The sequence below is a fragment of the Marmota monax genome, unplaced genomic scaffold (assembly GCF_021218885.2).
Source record: "Marmota monax isolate L192 unplaced genomic scaffold, Marmota_monax_Labrador192_F-V1.1 WCK01_AAM20220418_F8-fsc00161, whole genome shotgun sequence".
NCBI classification, from domain to species: Eukaryota; Metazoa; Chordata; class Mammalia; order Rodentia; family Sciuridae; genus Marmota; species Marmota monax.
The window spans coordinates 2132558-2154140 of NW_026693511.1; the positions used below are offsets into that span (position 1 = coordinate 2132558).

The window sequence follows — 21583 nt, forward strand, 5'->3', positions numbered from 1 at the left end:
TAGTGGTGGGTTCCTTGCTACCATGTGAGGGGCCCTGAGTAAGAAAAGAAAGGACTAATAACTATAAAATTTTAATAATCATGGATTTTAATAACCATGAAAGTTGATAAGCCAACTACCATGTATGGAAACAAAATATAATTTTGTTAATAATTTTAGAAGAAAATTAATATACCTTTTGGTATTTTAGCTAAATAAAAATATCAAGGGCCATTACATGCAAATCAATGCTGACATATTTATTTATTTCTTAAAATATTTTTTTTTTAAAGAGAGAGAGAGAGAGAGAGAATTTCAATATTTATTTTTCAGTTTTTGGCAGACACAACATCTTTGTTTGTATGTGGTGCTAAGGATCGAACCCGGGCTGCACACATGCCAGGTGAGCGCGTTACCGCTTGAGCCACATCCCCAGCCCTGCTGACATATTTAAACATTACAAATTTCTACCCCAAATATAAAATTAATGAATAAATAACCAGGCAGTATCAAAATTCTTAATTTCAATATCTTTTCAATATAAAAATTCTTTAGATGTAAAAGTTTGTTTTAAAATATTTATTTTTTTAGTAAAATAAATAAAATAAAGTCCTTTATTTATTTTTATGTGGTGCTGAGGATCGAACCCAGGGCCTCACACATGTGAGGCAAATGCTCCACCTCTGAGCCACAACCCCAGTCCCATAGATGTAAAAGTTTTGTAAGTATGTGTAACCATAAACTTTAATTAATATGGTAGAAAATCTGGTTTTCTGGTTTTACTTAGACTGTTTACAATAGTGGATTATTCTATTCTGAAATAATTACACAAATACAGACCAACACATACTGCTTAATATCCTTTTCTGGATTCATAGTTCGTTGGCTTCTTATCAATCAAATATGGATTGGTCAAAAGTTAAGACAGAGAAACTTAAAAATAGAACATTGACATTTAATAATAAAAAGAAAGGGGGAAAAGAAGGCAAAGTAGCAGGATATAAAACCAACACCCATAAATCAAGTACATTTCTGTACATTAGGATAAATCCTCTGAAAAAGGAATTGGGAAAGCTACCCCATTTATAATAGCCTCAAAAAACAAACAAACAAACAAACAAAAACACTTGGGAATCAATGTAACAAAAAAGTGAAAACTAGAGAACACTAAACAAAGAAATTAAAGAAGATCTTAGAAGATGAAAGAATCTCCCTTGTTTTCTTGGATAGGCAAAATTAATATTGTCAAAATGTGTTAATATTGTCAAAATGTGTATTACCAAAAGGGTTATACAGATTTCATTCAAATCTAATCAAAATCCCAATGATATTCCTCATAGAAATAGAAAAAGCAATCATGAAATTCATATGGAAAAATAAGAGACTCAAAATAGCCAAAGTAATCCTAAGCAAGAAGAGTGAAGCACAATACCAGACCTTAAACTATACTACAGAGCTGTAGTAACAAAAACAGCATAGTATCAGCACCAAAATAGACATGTAGACCAATGTTACAGAATAGATGACACAGAGACAAACCCACATAAATACAGTTATCTCATACTAGACAAAGGTGCCAAAAACATACATTGGAGAAAGGATAGCCTCTTCAACAAAAGGGGCTGAGAAAAAATGGAAATTCATATGCAGCAAAATGAAATTAAATTTCTTTCTTTCACCCTGCATAAAACTCAACTCAAAGTGGATCAAGGAACTAGGAATTAGACTAGAGAGTCTGCACTTAACAGAAGAAAAAGCAAGCCAAATCTTCATCATGTTGGCTTATGACCTGACTTCCTTAATAAGACTCCTAAAGTGCAAGAAATAAAATTAAGAATCAATAAATGGGATGGATTCAAACTAAAAAGCTTCTTTGCAACAAAGGAAACAATAATGTAAGAGAGCCCCAACAGAATGGGAGAAAATCTTTACCACACACACATCAGATAGAGCACTGCAAGATATATAAAGAACTCAAAAAACTTAACACCAAAAAAACCAAATAACCAAATCAATAAATGTGCTAAGGAAATGAGCAGACACTTCACAGAAGAAGACATACAATAGATCAACAAATATATGAAAAAAAAAATCTTCAACATCTCTAGCAATTACAGAAATGCAAATCAAAACTACTCTAAGATTTCATCTCACTTCAGTCAGAATGAAGAAGTCAAGCAACAATATGTGCTGGCAAGGATGTGGGGAAAAAGGCATACTGATTCATTGTTGATGGGATTGCAAAATGGTGCAACCACTTTGGAAAGCAGAATGGAGATTCCTTAGAAAACTTGGAATTGAACCACTATTTGACCCAGCTATCCCACTCCTTGGTCTATACCCAAAGGACTTAAAATCAGCATACTACAGTGATACAGCCACCTCAATGTTTATAGCAAGCAGCTCAATTCACAATAGCTAAACTGTGGAACTAACCTAGATGACCTTCAATAGATGAATGGAAACTGTTGTATATATACACAATGGAATATTACTCAGCCTTAAAGAAGAATGAAATTATGGCATTTACAGGTAAATGGATGAATTTGGAGAATATCATGCTAAGCAATGTAAGCCAATCCCATAAAACCAAAGGCCAAATGTTTTCTCTGATAAGTGGATGCTGATTCATATTGGGGGGTGGGGACAAGGGAAGAATAGAGGAATTTTGGATTTGGCAGAAGAGGAGGAAAGGAGGGGAGGGTGTGTGTGTGTGTGGGGGGGGGAAGGTGGTAGAATGAGATGGACATTATTACCCTATGTGTGGGTATGATTGCACGAATGGTGTGACTCTACATCACGTACAACCAGAGAAATGAAAAGTTGCACACCACTTGTGTAAAAAGTAAAAGTAAAAAAAAAAAAAAATCCTCGCCGGGCATGGTGGTACACATGCTGGGGAGGCTGAGGCAGAAGGATCGAGAGTTCAAAGCCATTTTCAGCAAAGGCAAGGCGCTTAGCAACTCAGTGAGACCCTGTCTCTAAATAAAATACAAAATAGGACTAGGGATGTGGCTCAGTAGTGGAGTGCCCCCTGAGTTCGATCCCTAGTACCCCCCCTCAAAAAAAAAAAAACCCAATTAGAACAAATCCCCCAAATAAAAAAAAACAAGAAAATTCCAAAAATTTTAAAAAATTAATTGCCTGTCACATTATTAATGCATAATCACCATCATTGCTTCATACAGCAACTTAGAATATTAGAATAATTTATGAGAAAGAGAATGGAAGACAATGGGTCCTCCAATGTGATTGATGTACTTCTTTTTTTTTTTTAAATTTGCTTTAATTAGTTACATATGACAGTACAATGACCTTGACATATCATACATTTGAATCAGATGGGATATAATTTCTCATTTTTCTGAGTGTACAGGTTGCAGAATCATATTGGTCATGTAGTCACATATATACACACAGTAATAATAATGTCTATTTCATTCTACTATCCTTCCTTGAAAAAAAATTTTATTGAAAGCTTAGAAAACATGGTTCCTGGTGCATGCCTATCATTCCAGCAACTTGGGAGACTAAGGAAGAAAGATTCAAAGTTCAAGGCCAGCTTGTGCAATTTAACAAGACGCTGTCTCAAAATAAAAAATATAATAAAAGGGCTGAAGATATAATTCAGTGTAGAGTACTCCTTGGTTTAATGCCCAATAACACACACACACACCCACACACACATAAAGGGAAAATTTGCTTTCAGCCTCACCATTTATTATTGTTAATGTCTCAAAAGTTTTGGATGTTGTCAAATTTGGGAAAATCTCTATTAAGTGTTTTCAATAATGAGCAGCAAGATTCCAGGGTGTTTGAAGTCTTCCTGCGCAGTGCCTGGTCTTTGAATTGACAGGTTCATTAGCCACATTGCTGCCACCAAACCTCCAAAGGCTTTTGGAGGGGGCCCTAAGTGGGTCTAGCCTGAAGAGGGCTTGGGGCAGTCTGGGTATGAGGTGGGGACCTGAGCAGAGAGAGGGACAGCAGTTGGGAAGGCCCTGTTCCTTGGGGAATAGCAAGACTATGGGAGTGCCTGATGTGGGGTGGGGGCTGGGACATCGGGGAGGATGGACTGGGTTGCAGGTGTGGAAGGCCTGGAATGCAGAGGTACTGGGACATTGGGAAACTACCTTGGGGGCCTAAGGGATGGGGGCAGGGCTGGGCATGGGAGGGGCCTCAGCTGTGGGGGATTGTAGGGGCAGCTTTAAGGCCTGAGTGTGGGGAAAGAACATGGGGAGGGTCTGAAAAGAGGGGTCTATAACTTGGGTATCCTCTAGCCATGTATGGTAGCTAGGCATAGGAGTCTGATCATAGGTAGAGATCTAAGCAGGAGAGGACTGGCTGTGTGTAAGGGGGTCAGGTTGTGGGGGTGCATGGGATTTAAATAAATTTCAGGAGGGCAGAAAAGGTCTTGTCAAGAACAGTTTTTCGGGCTGGGGATGTGGCTCAAGTGGTAGCGCGCTCGCCTGGCATGCATGCGGCCCGGGTTCGATCCTCAGCACCACATACAAACAAAGATGTTGTGTCTGCCGAAAAACTAAAAATAAAAAATAAATAAATATTAAAAAAAAAAAGAACAGTTTTCCCCCCCTTTTCCATATAAAGACTGTTTTTAATAGAAAAACCAAAACAATACTTAACTAAACCAAACAGCCAAAGAAAAACAACACAAATCTCCATTAACAAAAGACATTTTCTCCATTGAGCAGAGAAAGATAATTACCATATTTTTTTGTGGGTAATAATAAGGACCTTATTCCACATAAACTGAGTGGACTGGAGTCACATATACCTAATGTAATGTAAATATCAGAGTATGACTGAAAGGAGGATGCAAAGATAGCATATAAGTAAAATTCAAGACTATATATGTAGTAAAACTAAATATGGAAGTACAGAGTAGACACAATTTTAAAGGTAACTGTATTATTCAGACTGGGGTTGTCTCTGCCCCATCCCATACCCTGAAGAATCAAAGTGAGGTGATGGGGTTCTTGAGGGAGGCTTCCACTATCTGGGTAACAATGAGGCTCTTCAGCTGCAGTGGGTATAACCTATTCAATTGATTGTACATTAGGATACACAAGAAAATCAGCTAGGGCACTGTTAGCATAATTAAGATTCTTCTAAGGTTGCTGTTCCCCTTGAAGAGGCAAAAGGGTGGCTATTTGGGGAAGACAGGGGAGGTGTTTGATGGAGGTGGTACAGCCATTTTCTGAAGAGGGAACAGAGAGATTCTTTGAAGGATCAAGAGCTAGACGCAGGGCAGCCTGTGTGTGTGTGTGTGTGTGTGTGTGTGTGTTGGGGGGTGCTGTTCTCCAGGACTGGCAATCATCCATTGTTTGGGCAGTCTGTGTGTGATGAGGATTGAGGGATTATTTGGGGGGATTAGCAGCCATAAAATAGGCAGACAGGATTCTATGGGGAGGGAGGGACCAAGAGGAGAGGTAGGAGCTAACTGTGTGCAGAAGAGGTGAGGAGAATTTTGGAAAGTCACTGTAGCTAAACCTCCTGTCTTAAGTCTTGCATTAAGCTTAATTAGATACCTCCCACCTAAGGGTTTAGAGCCCTTGTGCTGCTTTTACAGATGAGAAACTGAAGTATCTTCCCTAAGGCCAGTCTAACTCCAAAGCCCTGTTCTTCATTCTTTTCAGTGAAATTGATGCTATCAGTATTCCATATATATGGGGTAAAACTGAGGCACAGAGAGGTAATCACTTGCTACTAAGTGGTCAGACCAGAATTAGAATTCAGGCAATCAGGATCCAGAATCTTGGCCTCAGCAGTGGCAGTGTTTGTGGAAGAAACCGGAATGTGGCCTGAGGCAGGTGCATGAGGTGGGGGAAGGTATGAGAGTGCAGGGGAAAGTTTCTCAGTGCAGATTGCAGGGGAGGGAGTTTGCATCTCTAACTTTCTCTAGTCCCTCCCCATTCACTTTCCAGCATGTTCCAGAGCCTGCTAAGTGCTGATGTGGGGCCCCATGAGGCCACTTCTTTGGGGAGGGAAACTATCCTGGGGATCTATGGTGATCAAACCCAGTGCCTCATATGCTAGGCAAACACTCTACCACTGAGCTTTTACCCCCAGCCCAAGTTCTTAACTCCTTATGTTGGTAGGAGTCTAAAACTTCTGGTCTCAAGTGATTCTCCTGCCTCAGCTTCCGAAGGAGCTGGGACTACAACTGTGCGCCATCATGTTGAGTTGGTGTTATTAACAAAAACAACAAAAAGAATGTACAAACATATATACATACATTTATATATAGAAAGAATATAAATACTCATATATGTATATCATTCATTCATATATATTTACTTTTGTCATTGATATATATGTCATTCATAGGTATATGTCATATACATACACACAAACACACACACTTTTTAAGACAAACATACTTTCTTGAAGAAAGAAAGATTCTCTTTCAGAGACATAACAGAGGTACAGAGACATAACAGCTGAACTTGGGAAGCAGTAAAGCTGAACCCTACCTACCAGAATAATCCTGGTCCAGCCTGGGTAAGTCCCACAACAAGCCCATTTGTACCAACAAATTCCAGAATGAAGCTTCCAGGAGTTTCTAGAATTGAGGTGGGAGAGACTAGGGTGGGTAGATTGGCTACAAGTTCAGAGGAAGAACAGAGTAGAGCTCTTCTGTCTGTCTCTTGAAGTCTGAGTTGTTTCCATCTTTATTCTGCGTCTTTGCATTTCCAAGTGTTTCTCAATGCCTCCCAGTGTTTGTCTCGCTGGAATTTCCTTGGTCCAGGCCAAGCTCAATAGCTCCCTCTTCTGGACACAGTACCACCAGACACAAAGTGATAAAGTGAGGGCTTTTCATTCACTTGGGGCGCTTTCCCGGGCCTAGCCTCTGAGGGTGTGGAATCCTTTGGCAGTTTTCATTTGTGGGAGATCGGCCAGTTTTACCTCCAATGGCCAAAAGGGGGCGATGAAGGATTGTCTCAGCATCATTCCTACCCTCCCAGCAGCTCCTCTCGGTACTGGACATTTGCACCCGGAGTAGATTTCGGTGGCTAGAAATTTGTTCAAACCTGAAGCCTGTTCTCTGGCGTGCCGTCTCTCTGTTTCTCTCTCTGTCTAATGGGGATGGAACAAAGGGCTTCGTGTATGTAGTAGGCAAGCGCTCCATCACTGACCTATATCCTCAAGCTCTGAAGTTTTCAAGATCAGGTCTAGCCTACCCAATCTCATTTCATTGTGATGATTTGTAAAGTTACTGGTGTGCCAGCTGTTCTTTCTTGAGCTCTAGTTTCCTTTACTTGAACTTGGTAGAATAATCTACCTCAGGGTAGGTAAAAGTGAAAGAAGTAATTTTTGTACAGGTTTTAGGAGAGAGCTTATTATACATTTCATACCATGGCTGTCACTTTCTTGCATTTCCCATTCAATGTCCTCACTGACTATGGGTTAAGGGGGACCACAGGCTCTCAGTTTTCCTGCGGGCACCTTTAACACTGGACTGAACAGGACCACTTGCAGCTTGAGCCAACTGGAGTTTTTGGTGGAAAAAACATGTTTGTTTAATGTCCAGGTGCCTTCACAGCTAAACTTAACTAACCATTAAATATCTGTATATACATTTATTTAATAACTACATACAGCTTATCTGTCAAGAAATGTGAGGGCTTGGGGTTTAGCTCAGTGATAGAGCACTCCTCTAGCATGTTCCAGGTTCTGGGTTCCATCCAGTACCCAAAACAAAACAAAACGAAAACAAACAAACAAAAAAACCCCAACTTTTTAAAAAAGCAAATATGTGGGGCTGGGTTTGTGGCTCAGTGGTTGAGCACTTACCTAGTGTGTGTGAGGCACTGTGTTCGATTCCCAGCATTGTATATAAATTAAATAATTAAATAAAGTTCCATCAACAACTAAAAAAATTAATTTAAAAAAAAGCAAATATGTTTTTTTTTTTTTTTTTGTCTCTTGAGTTTTGAGACTGGAGACCAGGCACTCTACCAAATGAGCACTCTACCAATTGAGCTCCATCCCCAGGCCCATAGTATTTTTATTTCCTCTCTCTCTTTCTCTCACTCTTTCTATATATACCCATCTAAACATTTACGTAACCACTGAATATAGGAAATGCATAATTTTCAATTTATAGAGATTCATGTGTGTATATCTTTTCTTTAATTATAATTGATTTAAAAAATAAAAAATATATTTATTTTATTTTACTTGGTAAGAGGACTGAATTCAGCTGGGGGCTTAATCATTGAGTCATATCCTCAGACCTATTTATTTATTTGGGTACCAGTAACTGAACCAAGGGTTGTTGAACCATTGAACCATCATTTTTATCCCCAATTTTTAAAAATATTTTTATTTTGAGACAGGGTCTTGCAAAGTTGCTTAGGCTAAGTTGCTGAGGCTGGCTTTGAAAATTAAGTTCTCCTGCCTCAGCCTCTTGAATCATTGGTATTTCAGGTATGAGCCACCATGCCTGGCTAGAATTGATTTTAGTCCTATTCTACACTTTTAAATTTATCCTTTAATATTTTTATAACTACTGTATTTGTCTAACCATGCTATGCATTTTTATACAGATGCTCCTTTACTTATATGGTGTTGCATCCCTGCAAGCCTATCATAAATTGAAAATGTTATAAGTAAAAAAATGTAGTTTACACATCTAATCCATAAGACTGTAGCTTAGCCTTACCTACCTTAAATGTTCTCAGAACATTTAGGTTACCCTACAATTCGATTATTGTAGGGCAATCTACTCCAACTGTAGCGTAATCTAACATAAAGTCTATTTTATAATAAAGTGTTGAATATCTCATGTGATATATTAAATATCTATATCTAAAAAACAATGGCAACACACTCCATTGTAAAGTATGGGTATTCACTCCGGAAAAAGAGCAAAATTCCAAATTCTAAAATTCTCAGTACACCTTTTTCTTTCTTTTTCCATGTCCTTAGCCCCCACTGCCCTTCTTTCTTTTTGGTGGTACTGGGGATCAAACTCAGGGGCACTTTACCTTCATCTATCTTTATTTTGAAACAGGATCCAGCTCCTCAGTAAAAATTTTTAACATCACTTTCCCCTATTACTCCCTACCTATTTTACCTCAGCTCTAATTGTTCCCCCAATCTAGTGTCTATTCCAGGTAGCCAGCTGTCCCAGGACAGTTCAAACCCATAGTGTGCTCAGCCTGATTGCCCCTTCCACTCTCCTTTCCATGCTATTTGGTACTGTCTGGCAGTTTGGTCCTCATGGGATTAGAAACTGGAAGTATACTCATCCTCAGTATCACATATCCCTTGTGGAGCCCTGGAGCTGCACAGAGGGGCAAGGGATGATGGTGCTGGAAGGGATATTCAGAGAAATCTGTGCTTTGTGCACCAGGGGAAACTTCAGGGAAGGAATGGCAGTGGGAGCAGGGACCCATGGCCAAGAACCCCTCAAGGTATAGGCACTTAGTCCTGCAGCTACAGAGAACAGTGGCTGCTGATGGCAGTTAGCAGTCTCTTCCTGAAATTATCCTTGCCCCAAGGTCATGTCCCCTCTCTTGGAAACTTGGCCCTGGCTTGGCAATATAGATGTTTCTTGCCTCCAGGCAGGACATCTTTGACCAACAACCAGGCCAAATTCCAGAGCTCCCTGTGAAGTGAAAGGAGGTACATCCTGACTCAACACTGCTTCTGACCAGTCAGTTCCCCTCACCATCCATAGGTGCTGTTCCTGAGCATAGTCTCCAGTGAACTTCCTGCTGCACATGGCAAGTGTGTTCTATTTCCCAGGGAACCTAATCTAAGGCACGTGGGTCCAGGGAGGCTACAGGAAGCAGACTCTAAAATGGGATTCTGGAGCTGCACCCCCAGCTGGTCCCCACCTCTGAGGGACAAATGCCCTGGCATGCTGTAGTAGGTGAAATTACCAGGACTTTCACAGTTGGTGAGTTGGGATGGGATGTAATATCAAGCTTCTGAAAGATTCTGGGGCAGGACTAATGATAAGGTCTGGAAGTTGGATGGATGCTGTTGAGACTGTTGACTGAGAAAGACAAAGGCAAGCATGACTAGGTGATGAGTTAAGTGTCAAAGCCACTGGACTTTCCAGGCTGCATTTAAAGAGACTTTATTTCTTGTTGTTAGAGAGCTGAAAATGCCGAGAATGTGGCCCAGAGCTTAATAGAGCTCAAAAACAAAATGATGAACTCTCAGGCTGGGTCAGTCTAGATGGGAGGAGGCAGAACATAAAGTCGGATATGACAGAGTTTACTAATGTAAGAACACTCTTACAGACCATCCTGTTCACCCATTGCATTGACAATATCACTGCAATTGGTTAATTGGTACAGAAGATAAAGAAGCATGGAAATTATGTTTGAAGACTTTGTAAGGTATAGACACTTCAGAGGAATGGAGACAAATTCTATGGGTTCAGGGGGTTCCCACATTTGTGAAGGTTTTTTATTTTTTTTTTAAAGAGAGAGAGAGAGAGAGAGAGAGAGAGAAATTTTTTAGGTTTATTTTTTAGTTTTCGGCGGACACAACATCTTTGTTTGTATGTGGTGCTGAGGATCGAACCCGGGCCGCACGCATGCCAGGTGAGCACGCTACCGCTTGAGCCACATCCCCAGCCCCTGTGAAGGTTTTTCTTGTTATAATTTTACTGAGTAATATTTGACAGACAATAAGCTGCCTATATATATTTTAGGAGATGTGTCCTGAGATTTGAACCCAGGGCCTTGTGCATGCATGTGCTCTACCACTGAGCTACATTCATAGCCCTGAAACTGACTATATTTATATTGTAAAATTTGGACTGGTTAGTGCTCAATGATAGAGTGCTTGCCTAGCCTGTGCAAGACATTCCAGCATTTGATGTTATATGATCATCAAATCAAACAAACATAAAAATCAATGTAAAACATAAAGTTTGAAGAGTTTTTTGACAGGTGTATATGACCATGAAATCAGAATAGTCAAGAAAATTAACCCTAAACCTTCCTTTCATAGTACTATTTTTTTTTTTTTAAGGTGGTGGTGGTGTTGTGGATCAAACCCAGGGCTTTCTGTATGCCCTCTCCCACCGAGCCACATTCTCAGTCCCTAAAGCCCTAGAGGTTTTTTGTAATTCATTTCTCCCTTTCCTGCTGACCCACTCCCCAGTGCCAGTACCCAAGCAGCTTTCTGTCTGATTAGTTTACATTTTCTAGACTTTTATATAGATGGAGCCATATAGTCTATACTCCTTTATCTGGTTTCTTTGCACCAGTATAGTTGTTTTTAGATCCATCTTTGTTGATTTCTCTCCTTATTCTGAAATAGTATTCTATTATTTAAATATGTCATAATTTATCAATTCACCTGTTGATGAACATTCAGATTGTTTTTAACTATTACAAATAAAACTCATTTTGGATGGTGAGGGGTTTCTGGATTGAACCCAGGGTTGCTCAAACTCTGAGCCACATCTCCAGCCCTTTTTAATATTTTGTTTATATACATATAAAAAAACCCTTCTCACTAAGTTTTAGGGTCTTGCTAAATTGCTGAGGCTGACTTTGAACTTGCCATCCTCCTGCCTCACCCCCGAGCTGCTGTGATTACGGACATGTGCCATTATGCCAGACATATAAAACCTCTATAAATATTAAATGTGTAAGTCTTCCTGTGGGGCATATATTTTCATTAAACTTGGGTAAATACCTAAGAGTATACCTGGCTAAATCATATGGTTGTAGCATTTTACATTCCCACCAGCATTGAGGGAAGAATTCAGTTTCTCCACATCCTTACCAATACTTGGTATGATCAGTCTTTTTTTTTTTTCTTTGCTGGGAAACAAACCCAGGGCCTCATGCATACTAAGCAAATGCTGTGTCACTAAGGTACACCCCCAGCCTCTGGTCAGTCTTTTTGGTAATAGGCATCCATAGTGAGTGTGTAAGACTAGAGGATAGAGAGACTTTGAGGAAGTTTTGCTTCCCAGGCCCCTCAGGAAAACCCCAAGCTCTTTATACTATTTATGTCTTTTTGAAGGATCTGTGTCACTATACTCATGATCCTGGAGAAAGGCATGGAGTTCTGGAGGTTTTATTTGTATTTTATTCAAACGCTGAGCATTTATGGTTTTATTCTTGGTGCTATTTTAAGAAATTGTTGCCTGTGATAGAAGACTGACAATAATGAGGAGAAGGTGAGGAAGCCTCTTTAAAAATAAGATGTACTGATGGGTACATCTTGCATGCATGTACTCCATGCCTGTGATCCCAGTGGATTAGGAAGCTGAGGCAGGAAGATTATGAGTTCAAAGCCAGCCTCAGCAACTTAGCAAGGCACTAAGCAACTCAGTGGGACCTTGTCTCTAAATAAAATACAAAATAGGGCTGAGAATATGGCTCAGTGGTTGAGTGCCCCTGAGTTCAATCCCTGGTACAAAAAAAATGTATTAACTTTAAAAAAATTTTTTTTGAAATGATTATAGATCCACAGGAAACTGAAAAAAGATGTATAAGGAAGTTTCATGTAAATTACTCTTCACCCAGTGGTAATAACTTCGCTATGAAGCAATATGAAAAACAGGAAACTGAAATTGATATAGTCCAGAATTTATTCAGATTTCATCAGTTAATACATATTTGTGATGTGTTGTGTATATGAATGTGACTAGGTCAATGCAGTTTTACCACATGTAAATATTTGTGTAACCAGCACCACAATCAAGATATGGAGCTGTGGATGTAGCTCAGTGGTACAGCATGTGCTTAGCATGTATGAGGCCCTGGGTCAATTCCTAGTACTGAAAAAAAAAAAAAAAAGATACTGAACAATTTTGTCATAACAAGAGTACTTCCTTTACTTACATCCATGTCCCTCTCCTTTACCCCTACTCTGGCAACCACTAATTTGACTTTTAGCTCTATATTTTCCCATTTCAGAAATGTTATACAAGCTGTGAACGGTCATATTCACCTGTAATCTCATCACTTGGGAAGCTGAGAAAGGAAGATTGTGAGTTCAAGGCCAGCCTTGGCTATTTAGGGAGGTCCTGTCTCAAAGTAAAAAATAAAAAAGAGCTGGGGATACAGCTCAGTGGTAGAGCCCCTGGGGTTCAGTCCCCAGTACGGCCTCATCCCAAAAAAGTTCATAATGGAATTAAGCAATATGTACTCTTTTTAGATGGGTTTCTTTTTTGTGTGGTGTTGGGATTTGAACCTAGGGCTTCATGCATGCTAGACACTCACTCTACCAGTGAGCCATGATCCTAGCCCCAAGGTTGGCTTTTTTCTTTTTCTTTCTTTCCTTTTTTTGAGTGTCAGGGGGATACTGGGGATTAAGCCAAAGGGCACTTAACCACTGAGCCACATACTCATTCCTTTTTATTTGTTGAGACAAGGTCTTATTAAGTTGCTTAGGGTTTTACTAAATTGCTGAGGCTGGCCCTGCACTTGAGTTCCTCATGTGTCAGACTCCAGAGCCTCTGGGACTATAGGTGTGATCCTATAGTCAATATAGATAGACTATAGATTGACCTTTTTTTTTTTGCTCAGCATAATTTGCTTGAGATCCTTCTAAGATGTTGAACATATTAATAATCTGTTCCTTTTTATTGCCAAGAAATATTACATGGTATCAAATGTGCCAAAATTTGTTTAACCATTCATCCATGAAGGGCATTTGAGTTTCTCTCCAGTTAAGGCAATTATTAATAATGCCTCTATGAATATTTATGGTCAAGGGTTGGAGTGAGCATAAGTTTTCACATTTTTTTAAACCTTATTTATTTATTTATTTATTTTAAAGAGAGAGGGAGCCTTTCCGCGCTGCCCAGGGAGGGATCCATAGGGCGTTGTTCTTGATTCCCGTCGTAACTTTAAAGGGAAACTGTCACAATGTCCGGAGCCCTTGATGTCCTGCAAATGAAGGAGGAGGATGTCCTCAAATTCCTTGCAGCAGGAACCCACTTAGGTGGCACCAACCTTGATTTCCAAATGGAACAGTATATCTACAAAAGGAAAAGCGATGGCATCTACATCATAAATCTGAAGAGGACCTGGGAGAAGCTTCTGCTGGCAGCTCGTGCCATTGTTGCCATTGAAAACCCTGCTGATGTCAGTGTAATATCCTCTAGGAATACTGGCCAGCGGGCTGTGCTGAAGTTTGCTGCTGCCACTGGAGCCACCCCTATTGCTGGCCGCTTCACTCCTGGAACCTTCACTAACCAGATCCAGGCAGCTTTCCGGGAGCCACCTCTTCTGGTGGTTACTGATCCCAGGGCTGACCACCAGCCTCTTACAGAAGCGGCCTATGTCAATCTGCCTACCATTGCTTTGTGTAACACAGACTCTCCTCTGCGCTATGGGGACATTGCCATTCCGTGCAACAACAAGGGAGCTCATTCTGTGGGTCTGATGTGGTGGATGCTGGCCCGAGAAGTTCTGCGCATGCGTGGCACCATTTCCCGTGAGCACCCATGGGAGGTTATGCCTGATCTATACTTCTACAGAGATCCTGAAGAGATTGAAAAGGAAGAGCAGGCTGCTGCTGAAAAGGCTGTGACCAAGGAGGAATTTCAGGGTGAATGGACTGCTCCAGCTCCTGAGTTCACTGCTACTCAACCTGAGGTTGCAGACTGGTCTGAAGGTGTGCAGGTGCCCTCTGTGCCTATCCAGCAGTTCCCTACTGAAGACTGGAGTGCCCAGCCAGCCACTGAAGACTGGCCTGCAGCTCCCACTGCTCAGGCCACTGAGTGGGTAGGAACAACAACCGAGTGGTCTTGAGTTGTTCTGCAGTCACACATTAATAAGCAAGGTGGAAATAAGGAGAATAAGCACCAATTTACGGAGAATAAACAACCAATTTCTAAAAAAAAAATTAAATAAATAAATAAAGAGAGAGGGAGAGAGAAAATTTGTAATATTTATTTTTTATTTTATTTCTTTTGCGGACACAACATCTTTGTTTGTATGTGGTGCTGAGGATCGAACCTGGGCCGCACACATGCCAGGCGAGCACGCTACCGCTTGAGCCACATCCCCAGCCCGAAGTTTTCACATTTTTTAAAAGAATTTTTAGTGTAGATGGGCACAATCTTTATTTCTTTATTTACTTTTATGTGGTGCTGAGGATCGAACCCAGTGCCTCATGTGTGCTAGGCAGGCGCTCTACCACTAGCCACAACTCCAGCCCCAAGTTTTTACTTTTTTGTGATAGACTCCAAATATGTGAATGTTGAGTTGTATGGTGAGTGTATGTTCAGTTTTATAAGAAACTACCATCTGTATCCAGGGTGACTGTACCATTTTGTATTAATTACTTTGAGCAATGTGTGCATTATTTTGTGTCACACTATTTTTTTCTTCCTACAGTACTAGAGACAGAACCCAGGGCCACTCTACCACTGAGTTACATCTCCAGCTCCCCCGCCCCCTGCTTATTTTTAATTTTGAGACAGTCTCTAAGTTGTGGACTCATGATCCTCCTGCCTGAGCTTCTCAGTAGCTACAGCACCTGGCTCTTCATCTTCACTCTTTCTCCATTGAACACTATCTCCTAGCAATGTAATAAATAAAATAAAACAAAAATATTCTTTTGTATGTATGTGGGTGGTACTGGATGGAACTCAGGGCTTTGCCCCATACTAGGCAAGCACACTATCTCTGAGCTGTATCCCCATCTCTAATTTTTTTTTTTTTTTTTTTTGGTTCCCAGGATTGAACCCAGGGACACTCAATCACTGAGCCACATCCCCAGCCCTCTTTTGTATTTTATTTAGAGACAGAGTCTCACTGAATTGCTTAGTGCCTCGCTAAGTTGCCGAGGCTGGCTTTGAACTCACGATCCTCCTGCCTCAGCCTCCTGAGCTGCTGGATTATAGGCATGTGCCACCACGCCTGGCCCTGTCCCTATTTTTATTTTATTTTGAAATAGCAATTCATTAAGTTGTTCAGGATGGCCTCAAATTTGCAGTCCTCCTCTCTTAGTTTCCTGAGTTGCTGGAATTATAGGCATGCATCACTGTGCCTAGCTTGTGTCATGCATAGTTTTAGGCACTCCAGTATGTTTATAGTGATATCTTATTGTGGATTTAATTTGCATTATTCTAATAGCTAATAATGTTGAATATCTTTTCATGAGTTATGCCAGTGTATATCCTTTTTGGTGAAATATATGTTCATGCCTTTTGGTCATTTACTCTTTGAATTGTTAAAACATTGGGTGTCTTTTTTTAGTGGGGGTACCAGGGATTGAACTCAGGGGTACTCAGCCACTGAGCCACATCCCCAGCCCTATTTTGTATTTTATATAGAGACAGGTTCTCACTGAGTTGCTTAGCGCCTCTCTCTCTCTCTTTATCTCCCTCTCTCTCTTTTTTTTTTTTTTTTTTTGCTAAGGCTGGCTTTGAACTAGTAGTTTTAGCTTTCACATTTAGATTGATAATCCATTTTGAGTCATTTTCTGCATATACAATTAATTTGCATATATTGACCTTAGATATTCTTCCACTATGCTAAACTCATCACTGGAGATTTTAGGGGTCCGGTAGTTTAGGATATGCTTGAACATTCCCTCCAAAGTAAACTGATTGCATTTTTTTAAAACCAGGGATTGAACCCAGGGAACTTATACCCAGCCCATTTTTTTTTTTTTTTTAATTTAAAAATTTTTGAGAAGGGCTGGGGATGTGGCTCAAGCGGTGGCGCGCTCGCCTGGCATGCGTGCAGCCCGGGTTCGATCCTCAGCACCACATACAAACAAAGATGTTGTGTCCGCCGAAAACTAAAAAATAAATATTAAAATTCTCTTAAAAAAAATTTTGAGGGGCTGGGGTTGTGGCTCAGAGGTAGAGCGCTCGCCTACCATGCGTGAGGCACTGGGTTCGATCCTCAGCACCACATAAAAATGAAATAAAGATATTGTGTCCACATATAACCAAAAAATATATATAATTTTTTTTTTGAGATTGGGTCTTGTTAAGTTGCTCAGGGTTTCACTAAGTTGCTCAGGCTGGCTTTGAACTTGCAATTCTCTTGCCTCAGCCTCATGAGTTGCTGGGATTACAGGCATGTGCCACTGTGCCCAGTATAGATGATTCTTTTTTATCCCCCATCAACAAGATAAAAGTAACATGCATGGTAAACTTGCTTGGGCTTGAAGATAGCAAATTTCATGGGTGGAGATGCTGTTCCGGCTCATTTACTGAGCTGCATGAAGGGCTGTTGGCTTTGATTGGGATCCAGAGCAGGAAAGGGGTCTTATAGTAAGTTCAGGTTGTGGCAATGTAAACAGCTGTACCCCTTGTACCGTAAAATCTGACAGAACTTACTGTATTTCTGTGATAAGAAAAGATGCTATTTAGAGCTATTTATGGCAAGTACCAATGTGAGTATCACAATGTAGACCCTTAGGTTTCTGGATCAAGGCCATACCATGTATAATTGAGAATTATAGATATATGCCATCCAACCCAAGCCCCCCCTGCTTAAACAAAATAGCCCCTAGAGTGCTCCTGGATTCTGATGGGGGAGAGAACACCCTCTAAGAGACATCTTAAGTGACAGCCAGAGCCACTTGGCTTGAGCCAGGTTCTGCTAGACTCATCAAGTCAAGAGGTCACTGGACCCAAGAGCAGCCCACAGTTAATGGTAGTATTTCATCCCAGATTGGGCATGAAAGAGCCAGATGACATATATAAACTGCACAGCAGATGGTCCGGGCCCTGCATCACCCACTAATATTGCATCAGGGCTGCTCTCTTATTCATTTCTGAACTGGAGCTGTGCAAAGTGTCCTGACACAGGTGGGAGGAAAGGGACCAAGCTTGGACAGGCTAGCTTGCTGGGTGGTTGTAAGCAAAAAACATTGCTGTACCATAGCCGAACATGAGGAAACCTTGAGAAACAATGGTGAGGGAAAATCCTCCCAATGGGCAGAAATTCTGGCAATGCACTTAGTCATTCAATGTATGAAAAGAAGTAGACTATGGTTATACACTATGTTAACACATGGACAGGGATTAATTGCTTAGCTGGTGATCAGAAACCCAGGAGAAAGACTGGGAGATATGGTAGGCTGAAAATTACATCCTCCCCAGATATACCCTTGTCCTAATCCTGGAACCTGTGAACATGATCTTACTTGGAAAAAGTGTCTTTGCATTTGAGATTTAGTGTTTTTCAAATGTGATCATTTTGAATTATCTGGATGGGCCCTAAATATTATGAGTGTCCTATAAGAGAGTGACAAAAGGAGATTAGATGCACACAGAAGAGGCCACATGACTACGAAATGCAGACACAAACCCCAGGTTGCTGGCATGTTCTAGAACAACTTGGTACCAGTATATGAGAACAGATCCCTAAAGTACCATAAAATCAAATAAAAAGGCAGACAGAGTCAGGATTGCTTGCGCTTGAAGATAGCATTGGGAGTGCATTGGGAGATATACTGACATAAATGTGGTGCTTGGTTAGGACTAAAAATGTCTTCATCCAAGTCAGAATGGACCTAGTTTATCTTAGGTTAATAATATAGAAGAGTTAGGCACATTCCTAGTGCCAGGGTCCTGTTGAAAAGCTCCACACAGCACTATAATGGTTTTATCTTTTTTTCTTTTTTGCAGTGCTGGAGATCCAACCCAGGGATGCTAGGCAAATACTCTACCACTGAGCTATACCCGCAGCTCTGTTTTATCTATTTATAGTATGCTAGAAAGCTTTGCAGCATCAACCAACCAGTGGTAATCAGACATGTGGTTAAGACTTCAGATGATGCAGTCATGTCAAGCTGAATTCAAACAAGTTGATACCATAAGCTGAAAGGAGCAAGGCACAGATTTAGCCCTCGAGCCTCTGTAGTGAGTTCAGCCCTGATGACAACTTGGTTTCCTTGATTTCAGACTCCTGGCCTCCAGAACTGTGTGAGAAAAAAAAAATCTGTTCTTTTATGTCACTAAGTTTTTGGCAATTTGTTACAGCAGCTCAAGAAAGTAACAAGTGTAAGCACGAGGAAGTCTCTGTAGAGGCCCATGCATGGAGCTGCAGGAATGGACATGTGAAGGTCCATGCATTACATGTAGCTATCTCAAGTAGATGTGCATTCTGCTTCTGTTGCAGAACCCCAAACATCAGTTGATGGAGGTCATAAAGCTTCTCCATAAGATCTTGTATTTACTCTCTAGTCTTACTTGGGCCTCTACAATGTATCATGACCTTGCTATCTGTGGCTCACATAGCATTGGAACTACTTGCCTCCTTTTTCAACCCTCATCAAGAAAAATTTTGTGTGGTGACATCTGTACTCTCTTGTGATGTTTATCTTCTCTCTCTGGTCAGGCCAGGTTTCTGCTCCCCATTGCAACTGTTTGTAATCTCACATCATTTATTTTGTAAGGCAAAGCTTCTGGAAGAAAACTTCTGGGAGTTCTCACTGGCTCCTGCTGGCTTGGGGCTTCCTGTTTTAACTGCTCCAGCATCTTCTGCAAGCCAGTGTTTTCCATCTGAACTGGATGGAGTTCAGCTTTGTGGGGTGATGGGGCCTTTTAACCTCTAAGATTTTGGCCTGTAAAATTCTTTATAAAATCTTCAATTACTCCATAGATAAACAGCTTTATAGTATATTTTTAAAATTCTTTTTGGTTTTTAAACTAGCAAGAAGATTTTCTAATATTAGCAAATCTTTAAGCCCAGACACTTCCTTGAAGAGATTTTTTTTTTTAATTGTGTGCTTTGTGCCTTAGTTCCTCAAATAGGGGGTTTACTATTTGGGGCTTTTCTTCACTGTCTGACAAGGTTTGAAGCATTTTAAATTTTTGTTTACATTTTAGCTCCATCTGTGGTTCAGTTATTCCCCCCTTCCATAGAAAGAACTCTCCAGAAAAAAATGCCTCCCAAAATCATATGCTCAAAACCCTCCTGACAATTAGAACCAGGCTTCAGATTTTCAGGCAGAGGACCACTAGCACCTCTGTCACGAAGAGAGCTCTCTGCCGGGCTCTGAGCCCCAATCACTACCTCATTGGCAGCCTCAAAATCCGGTCTAAGCTCTTTCAGGCCTTTCCATTGGAGACATCCTGGTGTATGTTGCAGCTCCAGAGTCAAGGCTGTTGGCTGGGCCAGGATACTCCGAATTCCTTCATTGTCATCTGTCAGCCAGAACCCATTTCCAGTTGGTTCCTGTGTACATTTCTTTGCGGGCCAAGAAGTGGCCTATGGGTGGCACAAGCTGGGCATCAATGACATTACCTGTGGGGTGTATTTGAAGCCTCTGTCTCTTTTCTACAGCTCCTTTGCTCTGTGATGTCCATACAGGGTGGTAAGAAGGGATCTAAGTCTCTTTTTTGCCAGACCCAGGCAGAGCCTTTACCTGAACCACAGATATGTCCCAGTATCCCAGCTTCCGGAGATCTCTCAGCCCCGCCCCTCCTGCCTTCCTCAGCTCCGCCCCCACCCAAACAACAAATCAGAGGCTCTGTTCAAGGTGCGTCACAAAGGTATTAATTGCCCCGCCCTCCACAATTCTGCCTAGAACTCGGTGTCCCCATGGTGAGCAGAGTTGTGCTGCTTTTCCTGCAGGAAGTGGTCTCACACAGGGAGATCCTAGCACAGATACCCTAGGAACAGGTGAGGGGCTGAGGGGCCCTTGCCCTTGTTGGTTAGTGACTTTGTCTCTGCCTGCATCTCTTCCTCTTTCATGGTTTCTTCACTTTCTTGCAGGGACCATGGTTTCCTAGGGCCTTCACTCCTTATTTCTGAAAACAAAGTTATTTCTTCCCCAAGAATCAATCCTTTTCCCCTCTAAGCAATACCATTCTTTGGGTGATCTGAGCCAAGTTCACAGAGAGCAGGGTCTTCTGAGGGCCTTTCCTTTTGTCAGGGATTAGAGTTGGATCAGATTGACAGTTTGGTCCAGCTCTGTCCAGCAAGACTGGAGCAAGGGAGGAAGAGTATGGTGTGTGTGTGAGTGTGTGTGTGTGTGTGTGTGTGTGTGTGTGAGAGAGAGAGAGAGAGAGAGAGAGAATCAGGAAAAATATCCTCCTTAATAAGTGATGTGTGGAGCTCCTGTGCCATCTATACCATGAGGAGAAGTCTGCCAGGAGCCCTGCTTGTGTGGTTAAGAGATCTCTGACTTTGGAGATCATATCCCATTATCTAAACTACATTGGTTAGATTTTCCCATCCTTGATACTGGAAGCATCCTTTATGATATACCATCCTTTATGACATGTTGTATCCCACCTTAAACACCCATGTGGCTCCAGATCTCAGGGTTACTAGTCACTGTACTGCCTCCAAATACATAGGTTAGCCATCTCACACCCACATTTCCCAGCTTTCCATCTGACCTCACTCTCCCTTATCCTTTGAAACTCTTTCCCCACTTGGCTTGAGGTGACATTCCCTGGTCATTTCTTAATGGGCCTCCATGAGTTTCACTTTATCTACCTTCAACAGTGGCAGTGCCATGGGTCCAGCCTTTGGACTTTTCCCTCTTTAATCTTTTAATCCTCCTTAAATGAAGTAGCTTTAAATTTCATCTGTGCTAACTCTACAAACTTCTATCATTTTTGTGAATGCAATACTCAAGTGGCAGTTCTTGTGCACATCCATGCTTGAGTATCTTATAA

The 21583-nt window shown here is 41.1% G+C and overlaps 1 protein-coding gene and 1 long non-coding RNA gene across 2 annotated transcripts; one reads left to right on the top strand and one right to left on the bottom strand.

Annotated features, from left to right (window-relative positions):
• Window positions 1-3677: 3677 nt before the first annotated feature.
• On the bottom strand, window positions 3678-6856 carry LOC124102196 (uncharacterized). Its single transcript, XR_006854814.2, has 2 exons — window positions 6475-6856; window positions 3678-4516 (listed from the first exon to the last, which is right to left on the bottom strand). It is a non-coding gene; the product is annotated as an uncharacterized LOC124102196 (long non-coding RNA).
• A 6928-nt stretch (window positions 6857-13784) lies between these two features.
• On the top strand, window positions 13785-14832 carry LOC124102192 (small ribosomal subunit protein uS2-like). Its single transcript, XM_046458383.2, has one exon. It carries the CDS (start codon window positions 13851-13853, stop codon window positions 14736-14738), a length of 888 nt encoding a protein of 295 aa, XP_046314339.1. The 5' UTR covers window positions 13785-13850; the 3' UTR covers window positions 14739-14832.
• Window positions 14833-21583: the final 6751 nt, after the last annotated feature.

Excerpts from the sequence above, each read along its gene's own strand:
- LOC124102192 (XM_046458383.2), top strand. The coding sequence starts at position 13,851 with ATGTCCGGAGCCCTTGATGTCCTGCAAATGAAGGAGGAGGATGTCCTC.